Below are 15,889 nucleotides of genomic sequence, written 5' to 3' on the forward strand. Positions count from 1 at the left end.
AGCCCTCCGCCACTTGGCTGCGCCTAGAAATCCTGTCCATAAAAATTATGAACAGAACCGGAGACATAAATATGAAAATTAAAAAGGGTAAATTTAACTAGGATGGAATAAAATAAAATATAAAACTGAAATAACTGTACAACACAAATTAGAATGAAGGGTAAATTTAACTGGGAAAGAAGATAAAATATATAAGTTAAAGTTGAAAATAAAATAACTGTACAACAAAATACACAATACACAGTATAGAAATATTTAAGAATGTATGAAGAAATACAAATATAAATATACAATAACAGCAGCTGTACAAGTATTAAATGGAAATGAAGAAATAGAAGATTTTTAGGCCAAAGTGCAATAAACTCAGAGTTCTCAGAATTTAAAAGTAGCAAGTTATGGATGCCTGTAGTTAAACTAGTTGATTTGTGTCATCTGGATGTGTGTATCACCTCCATAGAAAAAAACATATTCAATTCAATTTTATTTATATAGCGCCAAATCACAACAAAAGTCGCCTGAAGGCGCTTCATACATACAGAGAAAAACCCAACAATCATGTGACCCCCTATGAGCAAGCACTTTGGTGACAGTGGGAAGGAAAAACTCCCTTTTAACAGGAAGAAACCTCCGGCAGAACCAGGCTCAGGGAGGGGCGGGGCCATCTGCTGTGATTGGTTGGGGGGAGAGAAGGAAGACAGGATAAAGACATGCTGTGGAAGAGAGACAGAGGTTAATAACAGATATGATTCAATGCAGAGAGGTCTGTTAACACATAGTGAGTGAGAAAGGTGACTGGAAAGGAAAAACTCAATGCATCATGGGAATCCCCGGCAGCCTACGTCTATTGCAGCATAACTAAGGGAGGATTCAGGGTCACCTGGTCCAGCCCTAACTATATGCTTTAGCAAAAAGGAAAGTTTGAAGCCTGATCTTGAAAGTAGAGATAGTGTCTGTCTCCTGAATCCAAACTGGAAGCTGGTTCCACAGAAGAGGGGCCTGAAAACTGAAGGCTCTGCCTCCCATTCTACTTTTAAATACTCTAGGAACAACAAGTAAGCCTGCAGAGCGAGAGCGAAGTGCTCTAATAGGGTGATATGGTACTACAAGGTCATTAAGATAAGATGGGGCCTGATTGTTTAAGATCTTGTATGTGAGGAGCAGGATTTTGAATTCTGGATTTAACAGGAAGCCAAAACAGGAGAAATCTGCTCTCTCTTTCTAGTCCCTGTCAGTACTCTTGCTGCAGCGTTTTGGATTAGCTGAAGGCTTTTCAGGGAGTTTTTAGGACTTCCTGATAATAATGAATTACAGTCGTCCAGTTTGAAAGTAATAAATGGAAGAACTAGTGTTTCAGCGTCACTCTGAGACAGGATATTTCTAATTTTAGAGATGTTGCGCAAATGGAAGAACGCAGTCTTACACATTTGTTTAATATGTGCGTTGAAGGACATGTCCTGGTCAAAAATGACTCCAAGGTTCCTCACAGTGTTACTGGAGGCCAAGGTAATGCCATCCAGAGTAAGAATCTGCTTAGATACCATATTTCTAAGATTTTCAGGGCCGAGTACAATAACCTCAGTTTGATCTGAATTAAGAAGCACAAAGTTAGCGGCCATCCAGGTCTTTATGTCTTTAAGACATTCCTGCAGTTTAACTCATTGGTGTGTGTTATCTGGCTTCATGGACAGATAGAGCTGGGTGTCATCTGCATAGCAGTGAAAATGTATGCTATATCTTCTAATGATGCTGCCTAAGGGAAGCATGTATAATGTAAACAGAATCGGTCCTAGCACTGAACCCTGTGGAACTCCATAATTAACCTCAGTGTGTGAAGAGGACTCTCCATTTACATGCACAAACTGGAGTCTATTAGATAGATATGATACAAACCACTGCAGTGCAGTACCTGTAATACCTACAGCGTGTTCTAATCGCTCTAATAGGATATTATGGTCGACAGTATCGAACGCTGCACTGAGGTCTAGCAGGACAAGCACAGAGATGAGTCCACTGTCAGAGGCCATAAGAAGATCATTTATAACCTTCACTAAAGCTTTTTCTGTGCTGTGATGAGCTCTGAAACCTGACTGAAACTCTTCAAATAAACCTCTGCAGATGATCTGTTAGCTGTTTGACAACTACTCTTTCAAGGATGTTTGATATGAAAGGAAGGTTGGAGATTGGCCTATAATTAGCTAAGACTGCTGGGTCTAGAGATGCTTTTTGAGTAAAGGTTTAACTACAGCCAGCTTGAAGGCCTGTGGTACATAGCTGATCATTAGAGATAGGTTGATCATATTTAAGATCGAAGAATTAATTAATGGCAGGACTTATTTGAGCAGTTTTGTAGGAATGGGGTCTAAAAGACACGTTGAAGGTTTGGAGGAAGTAATTATTGAAGTTAACTCAGAAAGATCAATTGGAGAAAAAGAGTCTAACTTAACATCAATGGTACTAAGAGTAGCTGTAGATAATATTACATCTGTGGGATGATTATTGGTAATTTTTTCTCTAATGATAAGAATTTTATTTGTGAAGAAGTTCATGAAGTCATTACTAGTTAACGTTAAAGGGATGGTTGGCTCAACAGAGCTCTGACTGTTTGTCAGCCTGGCTACAGAGCTGAAGAGAAACCTGGGGTTGTTCTTATTTTCTTCAATCAGTGATGAATAGTAAGATGTTCTGGCTTTGTGGAGGGCTTTCTTATAAAGCAGCAAACTATTTCTCCAGGCTAAATGATGACCCTCTAAATTTGTGACACGCCATTTCCTCTCCAGATTACGAGTCATCTGCTTTAGGCTACGTGTTTGAGAATTATACCACGGAGTCAGGTACTTCTGATTAGAGACCTTAGTTTTCACAGGAGCTACAGTATCCAGAGTCGTACGTAGTGAGGAGGTAAAATTATTAACAAGATAGTCGACCTCTGTTGGGGTAGCGTTCAGATAGCTGCTCTGCTCTGTGTTGGTACAGGGCATTGAAGATGATAACAGTGGGTGGATTACATTCTTAAACTTAGCTACAGCGCTTTCAGAAAGACATCTACTTTGATAAAGTCTACTCTCCACCGCTGTGTAATCAATTATTGTAAATGTAAATGTTATCAGGAAATGATCAGACAGGAGAGGGTTTTCAGGAAACACTGTTAAATGTTCAGTGTCTATGCCATATGTTAAAACAAGATCTAGAGTGTGATTAAAGTGGTGGGTGGGTTCTTTTACATTTTGAGAGAAACCAATTGAGTCTAATAACAGATTAAATGCCATGTTGAGGCTGTCATTTTTAGCATCTACATGGATGTTAAAATCACCCACAATAATTATTTTATCTGAGCTCAGAACTAAATTAGATATAAAGTCTGAGAAATCAGACAGAAACTCTGTGTAAGGCCCAGGTGGACGATAGATGATAACAAGTAAGACTGGTTTCTGAGTTTTACAGCTGGGGTGGACGAGGCTAAGCATCAGGCTTTCAAATGAATTAAAAGTCTTTCTTGGTCTTTCATTAATTAATAGGCTGGTGTGAAAAATTGCTGCCACACCTCCCCCTCGGCCTGTGCTTCGGGGTTTCTGGTAGTTAGAATGACTCGGGGGTGTTGATTCATTTAAACTAACATAATCATCGTGCTGCAACCAGGTTTCTGTAAGGCAGAGTAAACGATTTGTTGATCAATTATTAAGTCATGTACTAACAGAGACTTGGAGAGAGACCTAATATTTAATAATCCACATTTCACTGTTTTACTCTTCGGTTCAGATGTGGATACTGTATTGTCTCTAGCTTCACATGTCTGAGAACAGAATCACCAATTACCAGAGTTTGACCCCCGGCGGGTGTGTCGCCGAGTGGGGAAAAACGGTTAGACACATGAACAGGTTGGTGGTGTACCTGGGGCTTCTGTTTAGGACTATGCTTCCTCCTCACCGTCACCCAGCCGCCCTCTTTCCCCAGCTGCTTGGGATCTGCCGGGGAACAGCCAGCGGGGCCTACGCCATCTTCGGCTGCACCAGCTACAGGGGCCTGGCTAGCTACGGGTGAATGAAGGGTGCGAAGCAGAGTCTCCAATTCAGTAATCCTGGCCTCCAGAGCTGCAAATATACTACATATTCTTTTCATTGTTTTGTGTAAGGGAAACGCTGATCATGTGAAAAGCATTGGTCCCAGCATAAAACTAAGTTAAATTCCATAACCAACTTTTTGTGTCATCGAGTTCCTGTCTACATCTCAGGATTTCTTTCTGGTATCTAACAGCAGAGGGGGTACTTTTTGGCAAACTGTCCCCATTACCAAACCGATTATACTGGATGATGTTGCTGGCTGCACAATGTTGACTCCTCAGACTCATTTAAGTAAAATGCTAATTTATGCTTCTTAACTGGACAGATTGGTACCCTCCAAGTTTAGCCGACTTGTTTGGGAAGTGTACTTCACGTGGAGCTCTATATCACCACCTGTTTGAGAGAATAAGCGTCACTGTGGTTACAACCACTCACCAGTGGCTTTATGTTTAATGACGCACTTAATACTCATGTGCGGAATGGTTCTTCTAGAGCATTTTTGTATGTACTTGAGTAGGGCTTTTTGAAGTTTTGTGAAGACATTTCACCTCATCCAGGAGGCTTCTTCAGCTGTGAACTGGCTCTTAAACAAACCTGCTTAAGTAATGTAACCCAAGAGTGTTTTTGGTTTTTTTAGTTTTTTTTTTTTTTTTAAACTTAAATAATAAAAACACAAAAACCACTACACTTCACTGCTCATCTTTTATTTCAGCAAGAGACCTCTTTTATACCTTCACAGTAGACTTAGTGCTACAATTTTGCCTTTAGTGTTTGACACCACACCCACCACCAAGAACAATCCTTTCCTCAGTAAGAATGAATGGATAGGAGCACAGCATCAAGCAAAGTGCTGCAAATACAGTTTGTCAATTCACCTGATATGTTGAACTAAATGAATGACTTGAGGTTAACATCTGGTCAATGCAAACATTCATTGAACAAAAAGGCACAAAATGATTCCATTCTTGCAGGTGCCGCTTTACAGCAGACGGTGTAACTGTATCAGTCAAAGTGGGAGTTCATCACAATGGTTTTTATTTGGTCTGCCTGGTTTGTCAATTGGTAACAGACCCCATTTGAAAACAGGTAAAGTTGTGTAAGTGGTCAAAGTGTATAATCTATACTCTCACCCATGTTGTGAACAAGTTTTATGCATTAGCATGCAGCCTGACCACTATACTCAAACGTCAGTGCAGTCACCATTCAATGCAAAGCAAACAGTCCACACACTGGAAGAAGAGTCCCATCAGGCTGACTGCTACTCAATCCTGGTACAGCAGAAACCCAGAGAAGGTGCTGTACTTCCAAGTGCTGCCATAGATGGCTCCACGATGCAACCTGAGCCACACCTGGTCTCCTTGGAAAAGCGGCAAAATGGCGTGGTTGCTGGCCGTTTCATGGTCTGGGGCTCCATCATTGGCGTATGCCGACACCATCACCTCCTCGTTGCGCATGAGGTTAATGTAGAGTGGCACATTGATGGCAAGCTTCAGGATGTGGAAGATAAAGACATAGGTTCCATTCACAGGGCAGGTAAAGCGGCCAATGTGGGTATCGTACATCTCCCCTAGGTTGCTATGGAGCTGGTCAAATACAATCGGCTGGTCGAGATTTCCTGGAGCGAAGTTGGCAGTGCGAGAGGCAGTGAAGGCCACTCGCAGAGGCTGGGAGAGTGGGTAGAGCTGCATAGGCAGCAAGGCGGTGTGGTGGTGTCCATGTGGAGTGAGTGGGACCTCCACAGTGGAAACAGACAGGGAATCCCCATGACCCGAGTCCACAATTGTGAACGCTCCCTCCCTGTCTGGGCTGCTCACCTGAGAAGAATCACTCCAGGCTGCTGTGGAGTTGAGATGACACAGAATGCCATGTTGATTATTTTTAACTGCAGGAAGAAAACATCAAATCCCAAATTTCAGAATTTGGCTGTGGAAATATGTTGGTGGCACCAAACTTAAAATCAAAAATGGAAGTGGAAGCTGTAGCAGAAAAGACAATGGTTCCTACCACTGTTGTTATGTCTCCCTGCTCGCCTGTAGTTGTGCTGGTACCCCGAGTCCTGAGAAAAAGGCCACAGAAGCACAACAGTGACTTTTACACAGAAGGAAACAAGGACAGAAGATGCGCTTGGTATAAAATCTAAGTTGAAAAATAAAAATTCTGTAAAATGGAAAATTTTGCATCTTCATTCAAGTTGCAGAGTCATCTCTGTGGTTTTCTCTTTTCAGTTGATTTTCATGGAATGGGCCCTCTATACTTCCTGCTTTAAATCTAAATTGTGAGCAGCTGTCTGACACAAACTGGAATTTTATATTTTGTTATTACCTTTAAAAAATGATTTTATATAAAAGTCAGGCATTGTTCAAAGCTTTTGGTGAGTGCTGATGATTACTTGTTATGGCAACCAACACAGTCAACATACCCCACAACTGTTTGCGATTGTGCAGCCTACTTTGTATAAGCAAATACACTTCTACACACCGCTTCTGATGATCTACTTGATTATGAATTTTAAAGCTGCAAACTGCCCCCATATAGAAACAAAACGTGTTCCCTTTCCACATGAACAGACTAGTATGAAAACTGCAGGACTTGAATAAGTTGTGCTTTTACTTAGTGAGCAGCTTCACTTCTGTAAATAAATTTATTTGCTTGTCAAGTAGGTTTCCCATCCTTTGCTTGGGTCATTTAATGAAATGCCTTTTTGGTTTATGGCCGTATTTAATCCATCATTTGTGCTGGGATTATAAAATGTTAAAAGATAGGTTGACTTACTCTAGCTGCATAGAGGAGGGGACCAGAGTCCCTGAGATGAGTTGGAGAGATGTAGGATCCTCCTGTAATCAGAAACTAGTTTAAGAAAACCTCAGTTTAAATTGTGCCAGTTCACAAAGATGCTTGATGAGAAGGTCATAACCCCACAATATTAAGGAAAACTTCACACATAAAAACACTTTGTGGTTGTAGGGAAGAAGAACTCCCTTAGAACAGGACGAGCCCTTCTGCACAGAGGCACAGCCACAGCTTGGGGTGGGGTGAGGAAACGCACAACAACAAAAAACCACCACAAACAAACCAAAAACGAAACAAAAAAAAAAAAAAAAAAAAAAAAAAAAAAAAAAAAAAAAAAACAAGACCAATACCTCGTTGCCACCCAGAGGAGCGAAAGGTTTGAGCCAGTGCCTTGCCACCACGTGCCATACCTCTCACAGAGCCTCTGGTGTAGTATGATTGGCTGGGTCGAGTCACACCACCCGACTGGCTTGGAGACTGAAAGATCTGTCCACCATGACCCACCGAGTAATCCGACTGGTACACTAGAGAAAATGCATCTCGATGATGACGACCGGTCTAGCAGTGACGACACAAAGCCAAGAATGCAAAACTCAACATACCTGGCTGTGCCTCCTCCTCTGAGAGGGCAAACTCGGGTGGTGTCTGGGTGCTGGCAGTGGTGTATCTGGGCTCAGTGAAAACAGAATCTGGTTTATAGGTCACCTCCCCCGTCTGAGTTAAGGAGGTGCTCACTTTAAAGACCTACAGAAAGCAGAAAAAACACAACCAACAAAAACCTCGAGGAGCTGGTTTTTTTTGGAAGTCACAAAACAGACATTGAGAAAATGTAGGCTAATGAGCTTGTTTAGCATTCATACATCCATAAGCTGTATGGGTGTTTAATAGTTTGTGGTACTAACTATTAAAATATTAGAATCTTACTTTCCAGAACTGAACCACAAAAATATTTTAGATGAGATGTCAATTTTAAATATGATGGTTCATGCACATGGTTCTCAAAAATTACCCATCTTAAGACTTCCACCAACTTTAAGTTTGTGAACACCCAGAGACTACAGCTGGAACAGCAACACATGTTCAGATACCCAGTAAAATGGAGATATAATACCCACTAACAGCCTTTGACCCATTTGCTGACACCACAAGATCTTTAATCAGAATCTCTTATCGTGAGCTGCACCATGTGTGAGAAGTCTCAGCTCTATTTCTTGCGTACAGTGAGATCTTATCTCACCTCATTTCTTTTTATATTAACACCGTCTGAATCGCATCTCAGAGAGGAGCTACAGCCCTGCACTTTGACTTTAGCCACCAATGATCAAAGTCTGAATGATACTTTGATGAAACTTACTGACTGGATGTTCTGAAACTGTGCAGAGGTCAGAGATCGCCTGGTGGGCGGTGTAGAGAAAGTCTGTCCCTGAGGGGGGGTGGAAGTGCAGGATGTTACCCCATTACAGGGCGACTGCTTCCCTGAATCTGTTACTGGTGTCTGGGAAGGTTAAAAGAAACAAAATAAAGTATTCTGGCAACACTTCACAGAAGAAGTTCTCCGATGGTGGCTAAACTAATCTACCATAGGACAGCTCTTCTCCTCCAGATTGCTGGAGGCAGTCAACTCCCGGCGAAACAGTGGCGGTGAAGGAAAAATCTCTTTTTCAGCCAACTGGAGAGACTCCTAGATTGACAACAAAGCTTAAGAGAGGCACACAGAATGCAGAGTATAACTTTATATTGAAACGAATGGCTCCTTACATGAGGTAGGGCCTTTGGGGAAAGTTCTATGTCACAGGTCTCCAGGCTCCGATTTCCATTGGTCAGACTGACTCTGCGCTCTGTAAGCCTGGTGGGCAGTGGAGTGGACTGAATATAGGAAAGGTGGATATGTCACAACTAAAAACTGTTCTCATTTTTAGTCACACCTGCTTTGTTAAAAAGGAAAAGAGCTCCTTACATGCATCGCTTTGGGTAGGACATCAATTGGGCTTCTCAAACCTGCTTTAGCTGTTTAGGTGAGATGGAAAACAAAACAAAAAATATTAGGAAATTTATTCAAAAAAAATCTAAGCAATATTTCTTTTGTATGACTAAAAGACCGACAAACTGCTAAAACACAAATCACATTTGCATATACTGCTAGTACATTTATAGGCCACACCCAAGCCTGCAAGCGCTTTCCTGAATATTACGTTTAGAATAGATTTAAATGTCTTTTTTTTTTTAGTGTATTTCACAGTTCTGTCTTAATCCTACATCTCCCTATAGCAGCTCAACCCCTTCATAGGAGCATTGCCACGCTAAATGATGAACACATTTTTATTGAGTACTCAAATGGCTTTTTAGTCACACTGAATCGGGGGAATTTGAGGTTCAGCATCGAGCCCTAGGATGGACGTGGAGACTAGATGAGCTGGGAAGTCAAACCACTGATCCAAGTAGAATGCAACCTGCTATACCCCCTGAGCCACAGCCAGCCACGCTGACAATCACCTGTACACCTGGTAAGGTCCAGCACACTCGAAAAGCCTCCCATCAGTGATGTTTCCAACACCAGTCAAGTTCATCCATCTCAACCCTGACAAAACAGAATTCATGTAGTCATCCTTTAAACTCTCCCAGTGAGTTTATTACTACACCGGCCCCTCTCACCAGTGACACCAGATCATCAGCCACCAAGACTCTTCCCATCCAGGTTTGCTTCTTTCAATTTAGATTGTTTTATTTTTTAAATTTAAACAAAACTATATTGGATCTTTTGTACACAATCTAGATAAGGTTGGTGTAATTATACCAGACTAAGATGACTCCATCCTAACCACCATCTATTCAACATTCTGCCCTCTAAAAAAAACAAAACAAAAACAAAGTTCAGATCCATCAGGTGCAAAACCAACAGACCAAAGAACAGCTTCTACCCGTGGGCTGTGAGAACCATAAATGCAGAGTGAGCAGACCTCTCTCATACCATCACTTTGCCGCTGCTATTCATTCCAGTCCCTGTGCAATATTTCAGCAGATGTGCAACTTCCATCCCTATCCTTCGTGACCAAAGCCCCCACAATGCTTCCTGGAAGACAAACATTGTGTAGTGTTCTTATATTTTTTTAACTTTTGTGGTCTTGCTACCTTATTTCGCTGTGCGAGCAACCCTACGATGACAATAAAAGTTCTAATTTTTCTCTTTAAGTACCCAGTCCTTCCAAATTGATCTTTATATTGCATCATGAGAACTATTAATCACTGCTGCATTAGCAACCTTTACAATGATCCCAAACACACGGCCAATGCAGCAAAAACATACCTTAACCATTAAAGAGTACTTTAGTTTTCAGAGTTCAAAGCTGTGCTGGTCAATGCTTGTTGGTGGCACCTTCGCCTAGATAAGGACAAAAGGACCTCCTTCCATTGAACGTAAGCTCTGTTGACCTTTGATAAGCTTCTTTTAAAAAAGGTAAGGCCCACCTGTGCAGTTTCTTTCATCTATGCCATTTTAATTGTTGCATTTTATATGATAAAGCACTTTGTGACACCTGAGAATAACAGACCTTGTTAATTTTTTTCTCAATTTACCCAGAATGGAGGGAGATCCAGAAGGCTGTCTCTTCAGTCGGAGCTGGTCATTTGTAGGCGAGCTCTCACCATCTAGGAGAGAGTCCTGAACAGGACAGCATTAAAAAAAACAGAGCAATAAACCTTCAGTCACTGGCAAAGCTGAAAACAACAATAGTACCACCAGTTACACACAGAAAGTTGCAAACCAAAGTCCACCTGCATAAAACTGAAGGAGCCATGGATCTTTGTCATGAGCTCCTCGAGGTGTTGTCTTCTCAGGATGGGATCTTTAGGTAAGGCAGATGCAGAACTGAAAACTTCCACAGGTATATCCATGCCAACTACCTGTCAGGAATTACAAGGGGCTCATTTGTACACCTAAAAATATTTACAGAGCATCAATGTGCGTGTCTGGTGAAGATCAGCTGTTCAACTCACCAACTTTGAATTTTGCTCCTGTTTGGCCTTCTTCTCTTTCCTCTGGGAAGAATAGGATTTGAATCACCTGAGCTTTTGAGCCAATACTGGCAGATCAGTTCTTGTAATTTAAGATCAACTGACTACTTTCAATAAGTGCGCTCACCCCAGAGAATTACAGTACATCTGCAGCCCTTCCTTATAATAGCGAGTCTTTGCTGTCCCCTCCCCCGAAGTAATGCAGTCACTGGAATGTTACCTTTGCTAAACTACAGCATTAATGTTTCGTTTTATTCGTATCTCTACCTACTGAGCTGTTGTTCACAGACAGCCTGTTCTTCACCATGAGAAGAGGAATGCATAAATCATGTTATACTTCCGTTCGATTCATTCTGATACTAATATAATGAATAGTCGTCATCAAGTCACCCAGTTTTACTCATCATTGCAGATGACAACTGAAGAGCAAAAATGTTTGACTATATTTTACCAGTTTGCAGTCTGCAGACTGCTTCCTTGTGGTGGATGGAATGACTTTAGGTATTAAAGTGGCAGCTCCTCTCCATGGTTTGAGGACTGCAGTTTGCGGTGATGAAGGTTCCCCTGGGAGCTCCATATCCCAGCAGTCAGGAGGGTCCTGCTCCTTCTCACTCACATATAGTCTATTGAAAAACTGGCATACAACAGAGCAGTGGGTTGGGAACTGTTTGTATATAAAGCATTGAAATGCAGTCGAAGGAAAGGGTGGGGGAGGGGACCCTAAATGAATATTGGGCTTACCTCCTTTGAAACTTCATTTGATTTTGACTTTAGTATGGCTGACAGGGCAAAGCAGAAAAAGAAATATGGAAGTCAACTTTTTCAGGGAAAATATGGCAGTTACAGAAATACATTTCATGTAGTGATGCCTTTTAAAGCTCAGCTTAAGCAGAAACAGGGCAGGAGTGGGATCACAACACTGTCAAAACTAACCTTGGAGCTGTGCAAGGGCCAGAGAACTGTTAAACAGGAGCCCGAGGTGGGACACCTGATGCCAATACAACTACACAAAAGGAATGTAGATGGCTGCAAGTCGCAGTCTAAACAAGCAAGAAATCAAAGCCAGGAGGGGCCGTAGTCTGAAATCTCTCACCTCCCTCTATACAGTCTTATATTGCAGCTCGACTAACTCATTTTTCAGCACATGAAGTTGTTCTTTGCCTGCTACAGGTTCTGGTACTTCTAGCTTACAGAACACAACAAGGACTGCCACGGGCATTTCCAAGACAGTACAGTTTGTACAGTTTGGGTCAATTCCTGGACAGGAAACTCAGGAAGCACCAAAACAATGTCAAGGACCACCAAAACTAACCTGGTCAACCCGCTGGTAGGAAAGTACAAAATAAAAACCTAAAACACCGATCCTGTAACACATGCAAGGTTTTTCATGGCTGAAAAGTTGCTATTGAAATGTAATTATGGAATCTTACGAGTGTGGCTGGCTGAGCTCAGGACCACCTCTGGAGTCTTGCTTGGAGGAGGTGGAAGACAACTGAAGTACTTGCAATTCAACAGCCTGGTGAGCTCCTCTTTCAACTGTTTAACTGAAAAGGAAAAAGAAGGCAAGTAGTAGGGAAGATATTCTTAGTAAGGTAAATCTATATGCAAGAATATCCATGTATACCCTGAAAGGCTGAAATAAAAGCTGTGGATTAGAGAAAAACAGAAACAAAAACCTCCAAACACCTTCAAGAGGCTGAGGTGGAGGTTTATGAATATTTTGCTGTGTTTTTCTTGCTGTTCTTTGAATTGTAGACATTGCTTTTTGCAGCTGGTTGTAGGGCTTTGTGTCTAATATGTTAGAATTACAGGAGCTCTAGAGATCTTTCCGGTTTTTGCACTCACACGAGGATCCAGCCACCGGCTTGTCTTTTCCCTCCAACAGGTCCATGTAGGCCAGAGCCGCCTGCTCCATTTGCTCTTGTAAACTACAGCGAACAGAAAAGAGATGTCAGTAGCTATATCCTGAAATTCAAGCCACCCTGTGCCTGACATCTACAAAAATTCTATGTCAACACTCAACTTCCACTCAAGGGCAGAAAACTTGGCTCAGAATTTGTGGCCTCCTGAAAATATTGTGACATGACCAATGAGAAGTGAAAGACTCGGGTCAGAAGTTTCAGTCATTTCAGTTGCTACGTCACCTTCAAAGGAGGAAGTTCACCATCTTATGGTCACTCTCACCTCAGTCTGTTATCTCTCTTGACTCCAAGCAAGGTGGTGAGCTGGCTCAGACTATGTAGCTGCTGGCCTGGAACGCATGGTGCCTGATTCTGGCCGGCCAAAAGGTCTCTCCTGACATGCTCCTTTTGCAGGCTAGCAAGGAGGTGCTGGACCTGGAGTACAGTGGCCAGACGTCGCCTCTCTTCCTCCACTATAGCTACTTGCTCCTTCTTCATGGCTTTCCTCTGGGCCTTAATCAGCTGCAGGGGAGGATTAAAGGAGTTTTCAAATTCTATAGCTAGTTGTGAGACTTCTGACTATACAACAGTTTAATTTATATAATGCATGTGAAGACATGAACGTGCATTTATTTACAAAGTACAGTTCAAATGCAGTTTTAGACCAGATCGACATCAAAACAAAAGGAAAGACAAAAACAAAACAAAGAGCACAGGTTACATTTCTAACTGGGTGGGCAGCCTACAGCCCACCAATATCATCAGATTACCAGGTGTAATTTTGGATATGCTTATCTAATGCACCGGAGCCAAACACAGCACAAGCAACCTAATACCCAGGGCATAATAACGCCTCGCCAGGATATAAAGACAAAGTGACCAGACACATTTACATTCTGAGTCAAGCCATCCAGGGTTTTGTGGAGCTCTCGTGCAAAGTCCAAGTTGTGCAGCACCTCCTCATACTTTTCCACAGCCGCCTAAAATGGAAATGGAAAGCTCAAATCACCAGTGCAGGTTCTAGAGACAGAGCTCATTTAAGAAATCACTACTAGCTGGACTCACCATTTGATCTTTGTTTAGAACCTCACCCTGCTTCAGTCTCTTCCTGTAGCCGAGCAGTTTCAGCTGTGGGGACAACACACGTCACAAACAGCAGGCGCCCACTTTTACAGCACTGTCAGAAACTTACCTTCTTTTTCTCTAGGTTGCGAATTTTGTGTTTGAGGCAGATGAGGCCATCTTCTATGTAGGTTTCATAGCCGTAGTAAGCAGTGGAGATTTCCATGTTGAGCTGCAGCGTGTTCAACCCAGCAGGTGAGCCCATCTTCAGGATACCATCAGTGACCGAGTCCTCTTCTCTTCCTTTTGACTTCTCAGGTGGAAAGGTGATATCCAGGGTAGGTGAAGGAGATAGCTGCACCATAGTGAGCTCCACACTGCTATGAAAAAAACAAAACATCATCAAAGCTGGAGAGGAAAGATCCTGTTGTTGCTTGCAGTGTTTCAGTAGAAACAGTGGCTGGGTGGACAGAAGAGTTTGGGCAGCCGCCAACCCCGTGACAAAGCATTTATCCCGGCCACTGAGCAGCCGGCTGTCCCTGGATGAATCATGAAAGGAGCAGAAGCAGAAAGCGCAACAACGCGAACAACGTGCGCAAAAAGATGGTTTTTGTACATTTTCATTTGAACTAAACAGCCTTGTTTAAAACATCCACGTGATTCATTTTAGCCTCACTTGTTCTGCTGACTTGTCAGGGATTCATATCAGCAGAATGGGCTTCATTAAACAACATATGAGGAATTACAGCGTTTGGCTCAAGGTTCCTCAGGCTGCAGTCAAATCCCGATTAAAAATCCACGCAAACTTTCCTGCAGATATCGCGTCAAAAGAGCAGACACTTAGCGGATCAGAACTTTGCCTTCATATTGTCGTCATTTCAAATTGTATCACTACAGACGCAGCAGCGTATCATTTCAAACAAACACCCACCTGGTAGCTTGTAAAAATTCCCACAGGAAGTGCCGCCGGACAGCTGCAAGCTCCAAACCAATCCCCCTCTTTTCTAACCGCGATGTTCAGCTGGCAGAGGCCACGCTGGTGTCGGCTCACACCTTTATATACTCTGCCGCTTTACACATGCCCTGCTGGGGCCGAAAGAAATCAGCCACCCCACATCCGGTTCTAGTACCTGTCGGTGACCAGACCGGATTCTCTCTGAAACATCATTACATCACTTTATAACAATATTTCACAAGTGATTTGATGGATGGAAGCATTTTGTGTGTTTTGTTGTTGGTATAAATAAATAATTCAACTGAATCATGAAACGAGTTTACACGCTGTTCGTTCATGACATAGTTCTGTTTAAACCACAGACTGTATTTAAAAGATAGAAGTAGTCATCTCTGCATTTAGAAACATCACCTTTACCTTTTCACTCAGGTTATTTGATGTATCTGTTTATTCATTTATGAGCAAAACGTGACCGTATTCGTACAAGAGTGTGGGAGTGCAAGGTTATTAGTTATTAGTTAGCTGTCTCCAAAAACTATTTTTGTCACACAAAAATAGTTAGTGACAAAAAACTAGTTTGTGACAAAAAGCTATTTTTGTCCCACATAGAAACATGCATCATGGCAACTTTTGGAACCAGCCTCAAGTGACCACTGGAAGAACTGCAGTTTTTGGAACTTTCAACACAGATCTTTCTGCTCTGGAGGTTTGTGCTGCGTCTCTCTCTAACATACATTTACAAAGCTGCACAAAAGTCTGTCATGACTCTTGTTTATTCAGATCCTCATATTTTTGTGTTGCTTTGCTTCCATATTCAGAACTTCTTCAACATGCTGAAATTTATTTATTATTTATTAAACAAATTAATTATTGAATTGCGTGATAAATATATTATATTATTATTATATTATTAATACTAATATTTATTTTCTTTCACATCTAATGTACAATGTCATTCATTTACGTGTTTAGTTACTTATGTATTAATTTTACTTACTTATTTGTGCTGTTTCTCCACATGTGTGGATTTTCTTTGAGAGACTGAAATTATAGATACAAACAGTGTGTAACTGTGTGTAACTGTGTGTAACTGTGTGTAACTGTGTGCTCAT

At 41.8% G+C, this 15,889-nt stretch overlaps 1 protein-coding gene across 5 annotated transcripts; it reads right to left on the bottom strand.

Moving 5' to 3' along the window:
• Nucleotides 1-4,746: 4,746 nt before the first annotated feature.
• On the bottom strand, nt 4,747-14,950 carry caprin2 (caprin family member 2). 5 transcript variants are annotated; one of them, XM_026147901.1, is made up of 21 exons: nt 14,754-14,950; nt 13,953-14,199; nt 13,826-13,888; nt 13,654-13,740; nt 13,044-13,282; nt 12,705-12,787; nt 12,290-12,403; nt 11,601-11,638; nt 11,311-11,493; nt 10,842-10,883; nt 10,620-10,748; nt 10,422-10,506; nt 8,806-8,855; nt 8,607-8,714; nt 8,428-8,529; nt 8,203-8,343; nt 7,451-7,592; nt 7,199-7,372; nt 6,831-6,892; nt 6,063-6,114; nt 4,747-5,940 (listed from the first exon to the last, which is right to left on the bottom strand). In XM_026147901.1, exons 2-21 carry the CDS (start codon nt 14,184-14,186, stop codon nt 5,321-5,323), a joined length of 2,748 nt encoding a protein of 915 aa, XP_026003686.1. In that variant the 5' UTR covers nt 14,187-14,199; nt 14,754-14,950; the 3' UTR covers nt 4,747-5,320. The 5 variants fall into 5 exon arrangements, with proteins under 5 accessions (XP_026003686.1, XP_026003684.1, XP_026003688.1 ...); XM_026147899.1 differs by having other exon boundaries at nt 13,953-14,202; XM_026147903.1 differs by having other exon boundaries at nt 7,259-7,372; nt 13,953-14,202; nt 14,754-14,949.
• Between the last annotated feature and the right edge of the window lie 939 nt (nt 14,951-15,889).

This window comes from Astatotilapia calliptera, chromosome 17 (genome assembly GCF_900246225.1).
Source record: "Astatotilapia calliptera chromosome 17, fAstCal1.2, whole genome shotgun sequence".
In the NCBI taxonomy this organism is placed as follows: Eukaryota; Metazoa; Chordata; class Actinopteri; order Cichliformes; family Cichlidae; genus Astatotilapia; species Astatotilapia calliptera.

Excerpts from the sequence above, each read along its gene's own strand:
- caprin2 (XM_026147901.1), bottom strand. The coding sequence starts at position 14,186 with ATGGTGCAGCTATCTCCTTCACCTACCCTGGATATCACCTTTCCACCT. Across the intron at positions 12,788-13,043 it reads AAGAGAGATAACAGACTGAG|TTTACAAGAGCAAATGGAGC; the intron begins GTGAGAGTGACC and ends TGTTCGCTGTAG. Across the intron at positions 8,344-8,427 it reads AGGAGAAGAGCTGTCCTATG|ACACCAGTAACAGATTCAGG; the intron begins GTAGATTAGTTT and ends TAACCTTCCCAG.